Raw genomic sequence first — 10,120 nt, 5'->3', positions numbered from 1 at the left:
ATCAAAAGAATGGAACCTATATCTGGCCTTGGGTGGAGATCCAACATTCCAAATTACCCAAAATGTAAGTGTTAATCCAACTGCACTTGCCAATCATGTGGTCAGGAGACATCCCTCAAGATGGCTGCCTTACCACAGAGCAAGGAGGAATAATTATCCTGTATGCATATAATGAACTATCTTCCCACAGAAACCACACCCTCTGTGAAGCACTGCCCTGAGGCTCTGTGAAGTTCCCCGGCCATTCTGAGTTCTTTGCCTCTTTGTATCTTTCTTTCAGACACTGACTAGAGCCTGAATAAGCTCTCTCTGGTACTTTGGGCTTTCCCTTTTGCTCTGTGGCTGCTTTCCCTTTTGCTCTGTGGCTCCTTTCCCTTTTGCTCTGTGGCTGCTTGCTGATGGAAATGACTTAGAGGAGGAGTTAGGTTTGTTTTGGTTTATTTTGTTTTTCTTGCCTGCAGTTTCAGAGGGTCCAGCCTGTGTGCATTTGGCCTCATGCACATACATAAGCAGAACACTGTGAGCGGGGCGGGGTGGGGGGAGAAGCAGCCTTTGAAAGATACAAACACAGACCACAGAGCTGTACAGTTGTGAGCCTCAGGGTGAGTGCTGGTAACTGAAGCTGGGTTCTCTCCATAAGAGCAGCCAGTGTTCTTAACCACTGAGCCACCCCTCCAGCCCCATGCCTATATCTTGACGTGTTTTCTTCTAGCAATTTCAGAGTTACATTACTTGCATTGAGTTGATATATATGTATATGTGTATATGTATGTATATATGTATGCATGTGTATGTATGTATGTATATATATATGCATGGGTACATATATACATATGTATATGTTTTATATATGTGTATATGTGTGTATATATGTATATATACACTATGCACATGTGTGTGTGTATGTGTGCATACATATGTATGCGCACACACAATCAGATGAGGGTCTGGTTTCAGTCTTTTATAGGTGACTGTCAAGAGTATGGGATAGACTATCCCAGGCCATGTAAACAGAGGAGCATGTCACTTGCACATAGTGAGTATTGCCAGTCTCTTTTCCTCTTTGAACATGTCTTGCTTTCTCTTGTATTATTGTATTACACTTAATTCTGCATTCCCCAGAACTCAGAGATAAACACCCATATAAAAATCAAGGTGCACCCTATGGTATTTCACTCATAATATGTAGCCCTGGCTCTCCAAGAACTCCCTGTGTAGATCAGGCTGGCCACCATCTCACAGATCCACCTGCCTCTGCTTTTCTAGCTCTATGAGTTAAACGTGTGCGTGTGTACTACCACACCTGGAATGGCAAATATAATGTGTGTGGGGTTTTTGTCCAAAAAAATTACCCCATCTGGGTGTACACTTTTAACCTCAGCATTCAGGAGGCCAGAGGCGAGTGGCTCCACCTCTGTGAACATCTGTTTCAGTTCCAGACCGGTCTGGTCCACAGGGAATGCTAGGGCAGCCAGAGCTACATGGTGAGACCCTGTCTCTAAAAACTAAAAGAACAACAACAAAACCCACTGCATCCCCCCTTTCCTTTCTCTTTCTTTCTTTCTTTCTTTCTTTCTTTCTTTCTTTCTTTCTTTCTTTCTTTCTTTCTTTCTTTCTTTCTTTCTTTCCTTCCTTCTTTCTTTCTTTCTTCCTTCCTTTCTCTCTCTCTCTCTTTCTTCTTTCCTTGCTTTCTTGCTTTCTTATGGTTTTTCTAGACATATAAGTGGAGCACCCAGTAGCTATGAAAGATGCACAAACAGCATATGAAGTGAAGAAAATATAAAACTCCTGAGTCTTTCTGTGAAGCCATCTCCTCTGAAAGTGGTAACAAGTTTCTACAGAAAAAAAATAAAACTAGACAAAGATGATGATGATGATGAAGGTGATGGTGATGATGATGGCGATGATGAAGAAACAAACTGAAAGAAAAACTCCAGTGAAGAATCTGTATGAGACACTCCAGCAAAAGAAAAAAGAAAAAAGAAGTACAGAAATCAAACAAGAATGGAAAAGACTTCAAAACCATCAAAACAAGATCAAAGGGTAACAACAATGCTTTAAAAACCTCCTAAGACACCAATAAGACCTCGCTCTGCAGAAGACATTAAATAAAACTGCAGACAAGTATAGAAAAAAGTGTTTCTCGTTCCAAAGTGGAAGCCACATTCAGGAACTGTGTGAAGAATGGCTTCCGAATGACTGAGCAGGAGGCTAGTGGAGATCTCAGACCGTGGAGAAAGAAAATGTCTAAACAGTTGGAAACTGGCTGGAGAGACGGTTCAGTGGCTAAGAGCATGCACTGTTCCTTCAGAGGACCAGAGATGGATATCTAGCAACCACATCACGTGTCTATAACTATAGCTCCAGGCCAGAGACTCTGTACATACTTACACATAGTTAAACATGGTTAAAAAAATGAATCTCTAAAAAACATCAAGTCTCTAAAATGTTCAGGAAGCAATTTAATGTAAGAAGATTTGATTTGGAAGCCACAAAGAAACCACTTACTTGATTTCTATAAAAACCGATCTCATCTCTCCTTCCTATAATGTGAGTGAGACCCCCCACACCCACACACACACACAGTGGGCTTGATGGCTGTTGTTCAGGTTCCACTGCCAAGAACACGCGCTGTCTAAACGCCTGCTCAGCTTCCAAGGATGGACTCCACCCTTTACTTAGTTGTAAGTATGTATGGAATGTTTTGATGGGAGACAGAAATGCTGATTATCAGGCATGCAAATGTTGGGAAGACAAAAATATACGCGAAAGACACTCTGCATTTTAACGTTTTCTTACCCTGTGCTTCTTGCTTGTGTTTGAGACAGAGCATCATGTAGCCCAGGCTGGACCTCAGACTCGCTGTGGTCAAGAATGACTTTGAACCCCTAATCCTTCTGCCTCCACTTCCTAGGTTCGGAGCAAGTGCCACCTTGATGGGGCTTCTGTGACACTGGGGATGGAGCCCTGGACTTTCGGGCATGCCTAGCTAGCATTCTCCCAACTGAGCTACATCTCTAGGCCTGAATATAATATTTTCATGACCCTGTCAACATGTCCTCACCAGCACTGAGGAATCTTCACCATCAATACCATCTCTACCATTTGTTTGTTTGTTATTTTGTAGCCTTGGCTATCCTGGAACTTGCTCTGTGAACCAGGAGGGCCTTGAACTCAGAGATCCGCCAGCCTCAGCCTGGGATTAAACGCAGGGATTAAAGGTGTGTGCCACCACACCCTGCTAGTTTTAAATGCCCGCACCCGTAGTAGGTCTGTTGTTTGGAGTCTGTTCCCAGTACAGCTGAACTTGCCTACCCTGAGCAATGGTTTCTGCTGCAGGGTTCTCCGGAAACCCTTTTATGTCTGCCCCCGTAATCCTGGACCCCACCGCATGGGTGTGCTGCGACCTCTGGTTCCCGGAGCGCACAGGGCCGGGGCGGTCCGCAGGGGCAGGAGCCGGGCGGAGCGTGGAGCAAAGGTTGCCTCATAGCCTGGGCCCTTCTCCAGAGCTCGGCGGCGTCATGACGGTGGGCGCCCGGCTCCGAAGCAAGGCGGCGAGCAGCTTGGTGGGCCGAGGGCCCCTGGGGCGATCGCGCCGCGCCTGTGACGAGGAGACAGATGCCATCGTGGAGCACCTGGAGGGCGAGGACGAGGACCCGGCGAGCCCGGACTGTGAGCGCGAAGAGGGCGGGCGGCGCGCGGGGACCCCGAGCGCACGCAGGGTGCACCTGGCTTCGCTGCCTGAGCGCTACGACTCCCTGGAGGAGCCCGCGCCAGGCGACAAGCCCAAGAAGAGGTACCGGCGAAAACTGAAGAAGTACGGCAAGGTAGGTCCCCACGGCCCGGCCGCCCTGATCCAGACAGAACCGGGAGTCGCGCTGGGTGGAGTTGTGCCCGCATCCCCGCTGCCCCCCGGAACCATCACTAGGAGGGTGTGTAGCTGAGCGCGCGGGCAGGACCCTTGCTCCCAGTTGGATCTGGTGGGAATGCTGAAGCCATGGTGAGGTTAGTTGACTTGAGCCCCGGACCCAGCTGTGAAGTTGCAGTCTAGGTCCACCTATTTCCCCGCACTCTCTCCGGGGCACCCCGCCACAGGAGAATATTAGGTGATTCAGTCCTAGACCCCGGGGTTAACCCGCGCGGGGCCTGCTAACTCAGCCATACCTACATACCTAGAACCTGTTGACCCTCCCCCTTCTCTGATCAACAATCTCTGCACCCTGGGACTACAGATGTTCTTCGGCCTGCCTTTTTACTTTGGTGGGAGAGCAAAAGGAAGGATGGATGGATGGGGAACCGAATGAGTTTCGTTTTCAGGGCACATGATTATGGTTTCTAGGTGCCCTGACCTAGACAGGGCTAGGGAGGGAGGTGGGGTGGAGGGGAATCACAAAACTCATTGCTTGTGTTTGTTCTGACCAAAGTCCTCTGAACTCTCGGAATTATTGTCCAGGTATCAGTAGTCTTCGGTGGGTGACCTTCATCATACCTGAGACATTCGGTCCCTTGCCAGGAGTTTAGTTTATCATTCTGAATGATATGCCCCGAGCTTCCTCACGAGCAGGCAATGATAACATGCGTTGTTGAAGTGAAGTAGGGCTTTTGGGAGTAAGGAAGCCATCTGAAAGTGAATAGAGGACACAGGTTTCTTAGTTGGCAGCTGGCATTTAGAGATGATTTGGGGGTGGCCACTCTGTGCCAGGCATTGTGCATACACTAGAGGTGCAAATAGGATTCTTAACAGCGGGTGGGGAGATCGCCACCCCCACCCCCAGGGAGAGGTGGCAGAGCTGGGCACCCTGATCCCTCACTTCTTAGCAGTGTATTAGCGATTACTTATCTGGGTGAGGCAAATTAAGACAGCGACGCTTTCAAATCGCCCTGACATGGACACTGGGCAGGAGAGAAGCTAAGACTTCAATATGAAGTCAAAGCTAGGAAATCCACAGCTGTAATCCCAGATACTCTGGAGGAAGGGACAGGATGATTGATAATACAAGGCCAGCCTGGGCTATATGACAAGATCCTATTAACAAGAGCTCATCCTGGCTGAAACTGAGGTACCAGACTCTACTCGTTAGGATGGCTATTCTAAAAAAGACTAAGTCAGTCGGTCAGTGGTGGCGCACACCTTGAATCCCAGCACTGTAGAGGCATAAGCAGTCTGATCTCTGACAGCAAGTTCCGGGACAGCCAGGGCTACACACAAAAACCCTGTCTATAAACAAACAAACAAATGAAATAGAAGGCTGGGCTGGGGCTCAATGATTGGGTGCTGGCCTAGTATGCCTGAAGTCCTGGTTGGAACTCTTGAGCTATATAAACAAGGAATAGTGGTACACACCTGTAATCCCAGAACTTTGGAAGAGGAGGCAAGAAAATCAGAGCCCAAGTTCTGGCTCTGTGGGTAAGGCTGCTCACGGCCAAACCTAATCACCCGAGTTCAATCCCCAGAACCTTCCAAAACTGACTCCAACAAACTGCACTTGACCACATGCACCTGGTAGCACATGTACACACATATGCATGCACACTAAATGCATTAAATAAATGTAACTTGGAATTTTTGGAAAAATAACTGGGTGGTGGTGGTGCATGCCTTTAATCCCAGCACTCAGACAGAGGCAGGTGGATCTCTGAGTTTGTGGCCAGCTTGGTCTACAAAGTGAGTTCCAGGAGAGCCAGTGCCACACAGAGAACCCCTCTCCCAAAAATACAAAACAAAGCAAAATTTGTAAAAAATAGTTCAAAGTAATTTTTGGTTACCCTAGAGAGTTCCTGGGCTACAGCTACACAAGACCCTCGCTTTAAAACAAAAATTGAAAACAGCTACCCAAGCAAATATTCTTATATTTTAGTGTTTCACGTGTATGGGTGTTTTGCCCTCATAAATCTTTGTGAAGTAAATAGTTTTACACACGTTTGCAGAAGTATCACCAACGGCCAAAAGATGAAAATGTTCCAAGTATCTATGAGCAGATGAACCAACAATGTGGGTGAGACACACCATGGACATTCAATACTCACAGTAAGAAGCTGCCACGTCGTGCTTCAACATGGTATTAAGAAAGCCAGACCCAGGGTTATATACGGTTTCCATGATTCCCTTTACATGAACTACATTTTTCTACAAAAATCTAGACAGGATGTAGCTTGGTGATGTTTAGGGACTCGGCAGAGGCAGAGAGAGGTCTCCTGGGTCTGTGGTTTCCTTCTGGGATAAGAATGTCTGGGATCTCGATATAGACCCTTACAACGTCTGGGGACCACCACTGCAGGTCCTCTAGAAAGAGTAGTCAAAGCTCTTAACTGCTGAGCCATCTCTCCAGCAAACTGGTTGATTTTAGGTTATATGAATGTGTGTGTGTGTGTGTATGAGAGAGACAGAGACAGAGATATTTGACATGGAAAGGGTTTTTTGTTCTGTTTTGGTTTTTGGCTAGGATGGAGAGAAGGGAGCTATGGGAAGGCTCTGGGATCTTCTGCACTAGCTCAGTAGACCCAAGAAGTCTAAATGAGATTACAGCCCCAAGTCAGGAGTCAAAAGGGTCGTCTTGGCCTGTACTTTCTCAGGCCAGCTGAGAGGGTACCAGGCTTCAACAAGAAGAAAGAAAACCAAGGAACCCCTTTTCCTGCAAAGCCATGAGAACAGCCTCCAAGGCTCCTGCAGAAGATGGGAGGTGATCTGCACTCTCTCAGTTGCCAGGCAAGGTTTTCTTTCAAAAATGAATAGCTCCAGTTATTGGCTATTATGGAATGTGATTTTAGTTCCATTCCTGTTAACTTCTCAGACCCTTCACACGAGCCCTTTCCTGCTTCTAATTAAGGAAAGTTGTTGGCTTTTGTGCAACATGAACGAGCAGGCTCACTCCCCTGCTGCCCCACCCACCCCACCAGCATGGTCCATCGAGGCCAGGCCTCGATGCTCTGGTCTGGCTTTCTGGAAGCCTTTGTGCTTAGGCCTCTTGTAGAGACCAATGTTCCCAGTTGATTGTAACGTAATAATTGCATTCCTACGGTGCACATATTACTGTTTAAGTGCTGTCTGCAGGGCACTGGGGGAAGGAGGGGCTCCTCCTGAGGCTGGATAGTTGTTACCTTCTTTATGCTTCATGCCTCAGCCCCCTCAGCAACCTTGGGAGGCTGCAGTTGTGCCCTCTCTGCAGTGAAGGAGACTGGAGTTGAAGAGATGGAGGCTGCACAGTCAGACAGCCGAAGAGCTGGGAAGGAGGGGGAGGAAGGCTGGCCTGACCCCCTCCTCTGTAGACCTGTGGGTGGGAAAGAATGGAACATACCTCAGAACTTAGCTGAAAGTCATAGCCCGCCCTTGCAGGCACCCTTGAGAGGCACAGAAGAAGTGTGGTAAGAAAAAGAACCAAGTCGTGTTAATCAGTAAGCTAAGAGACAAGGTTGAGGGTAAAACAGAAAGTGTGGGATTAGTTATGTAGGAGGGCCAGGAGGGAGTTCAGGGTCAACCTGGGCTACATAGTGAGTAAGACCCTAAAAAGAAAATCAAACCAAAACAAAACAAAACAACCCGTGAGCCCTGGGGATGGAGCTAGCTAGTATAACATTTGCTTAGCATGTACCAAGATCTAGGTTTGACCAGGCTACAAAAAGGGGGCGCGGGGAGTAGGAGAAATGTCCTCTTTAAAGTAGGGGCCAAAAGCTGGTCTACCAGATGTTCAAGCTGCCTGTGTCCAACGGCCTGTGACTCTGGGCATGGCTTCCTCAAACTGTCTCACTTTCTTCCTGTACACCATCTGATGCTAACGAGGGCATCAACTGAGCATTGTGGGCACACACCTTAGTCCCAGGAGGCAGAGACGGGTAGATCTCTGAGTTCAAGGCCAGCAAGGGCTACACAGGGAGACCCTGTCTTGGCAGGGGTTCGGGAGGACAAAAACTAACCAACCAAACAACAACAACAACAACAAAAGAGGCTGGTTTGGGGGAAGTGCTTACCAAGTGAGCATGAGAAAGAACCCAGGCTTTAGCCACCAGGACCCAGTAAAAGTGGCACAGACAAATAATTCCAGTGCTGTGGAGATGAAGACAGGAAAGCAGCCAGGTAGGAGAATCTGAACTCATATATAGAGGGAGATCCTATCTCTAATAAATCAATAAGATGGAGAGTAACTTAGGAAGACTGTGGACATTGATCCTGCCCCCAACACACACCACACCTTACCTTACCGACACCCATAGCAGGCAGTATCCACAGTCAATAAATTAAGCCATGTGGAAGTTCTAGGTACCAGGGCACCTGGCTGAGGTCCTGGAACTGTGGCCCTTTGAGGGGTAGGCTCTCATCCACTCAGAACTGTAGCTGACCACCCGCCTCAGGTTGGCACCAGACCTGAGAGCAGCCCAACAAAAGGGAAAGACTCTACAGGCTGGGCGTATCTATTGGGAACTGGCTGCCATGTCTTCTACAGTCATCAGGGCTGTTCCTTCATGGCCCTTTGCAGATCCAGAGACCATCTTCCTTCCTTTCAAAGCCAGTAGTGCCCCACCACCGTCACCCCTCACCCCTAGTCTTTTCCTCCTTCCCTCTCTTCCTTCCATCGTCTGCCTGACTCCCCCTGCATCCCTCTGATTAGGGTACTTACCAGGTAGAGCCACTTTTTGCCAAGTATTCAGGAGGCCCCAGGGACCCTCCCATCTCAAGAACCTTAGCTGACTCATACTGCCAAAGTCCTTCTTACCATTCCAGGAAAATATAGTCGCAGGCTCTGAAAGTAAGGTGTGAATCTGGTGGGCTAGCCTGGCACTAAGTCTGTTCCCTTGAATAGCACTGGTGTGATAGTTAAGTCTCTTCTCAAAGCTGTGTGTTGACAGAGTTGCAGTTAGAGCTATCTAGCAGACCCCCCTCCCCCGATTGTAAAGGACAGTGTTGGCTGAGATGATTTCCCAGGGACGTGTGGCATTTGTTGTTTCAAACATGTGAAATTCTCCCACTGACTCTTTTCAACACCTCTCTCTCTGAAAAAGTAAAACAAATTGCACTCTACTTTTGTGTTTTAGTAATAATTACATTATTCATAAAACTCTCTCTTCCTCCTCCTCTTTGAGAAATGGAAAAAATAGTGTTGAGAAGACATAGATGTACCAGTTTCTTCCAAAGCTTGGCATGACCTAGTAAGGAATTCAGGGAAAAACTCTACAGGCTGGGCATATCTACAGGTATGAGACTCTGACATCCATGCTGTGGAAAACTCGGGACAAAACTGATAAACAAGTCTGTATGCCCTTTAGAAACTTTCCTAGCCAGACATTGTGGCTCTCACCTACAATCCTAGCACTGAGTGAGCTGAGGCAGGGGGATTGATAGGAGTTGAAAGCCAGCCTGGGTTACATGGTATGTTCCATGCTAGCTCAGCCACTGGGTGAGATCCTTTCTCAAAAATAATAAATAAATGAATAAATAGATAAATGTAAAAGGGAAATAAAAGTGTGCTGAGAAATAAGTATATCAGACTGCTATATTGCCACCACAAACCTAAGTTACTCTGTAGCAAAGAGAAGTCCTTGTTCTCTGGAAAGGCTGGGCACAGCCCTGCCTGCAGCATGTGTTAGCACTGCTCCTAGTCCTTCCCTTGAAAAAAATTGTCCCAAAAGGAAAAAAAGAAAGGAAGGAAGGAAGGAAGGAAGGAAGGAAAGAAAGAAAGAAAGAAAGAAAGAAAGAAAGAAAGAAAGAAAGAAAGAAAGAAAGAAAGAAAGAAGGAAAGAAGGAAAGAAAGAAAGAAAGAAAGAAGAAACTTCTTGACCCTCTTTACCACATGAAGAGGCTACTATATATTCCCATTTTACAGACAAGGAAACTGAGGCCAAGGAGCATTCAGGAAGGGATGAGATTGGAATTCACTCCTGGCTGTGAGCACATAGTCACTTATAGACTTCCTTCATTAGACAGAAAAGTATAACATGGGGTGAAGGCCTTGGGCTCTGAAGCCAAATTTATCTGGGGGAGGATTCAGCTCTGTGCCATACTGGCCATATGACCTCAGTAAACCCCCAGTTCTTCTTTCTTCTTCTTCTTCTTCTTCTTCTTCTTCTTCTTCTTCTTCTTCTTCTTCTTCTTCTTCTTCTTCTTCTTCTTCTTCTTCTTCTTCTTCTT

The 10,120-nt window shown here is 47.0% G+C and overlaps 1 protein-coding gene across 1 annotated transcript in view; it reads left to right on the top strand.

The window, feature by feature from the left end:
• Window positions 1-3,467: 3,467 nt before the first annotated feature.
• Window positions 3,468-10,120, top strand: part of C1H1orf115 (chromosome 1 C1orf115 homolog) — a 10,867-nt gene continuing 4,214 nt past the window's right edge. Inside the window, exon 1 of the mRNA XM_021166519.2 lies at window positions 3,468-3,827. Coding sequence (XP_021022178.1) covers window positions 3,522-3,827 — 306 coding nt within the window. The 5' untranslated portion in view covers window positions 3,468-3,521. The remainder of the gene's footprint in view (window positions 3,828-10,120) is intronic.

Source organism: Mus caroli, chromosome 1 (genome assembly GCF_900094665.2).
Source record: "Mus caroli chromosome 1, CAROLI_EIJ_v1.1, whole genome shotgun sequence".
NCBI lineage: Eukaryota > Metazoa > Chordata > Mammalia > Rodentia > Muridae > Mus > Mus caroli.
Note: the sequence above shows the minus strand (reverse complement) of the source record. Positions and strands in the feature narration are given on the sequence as shown.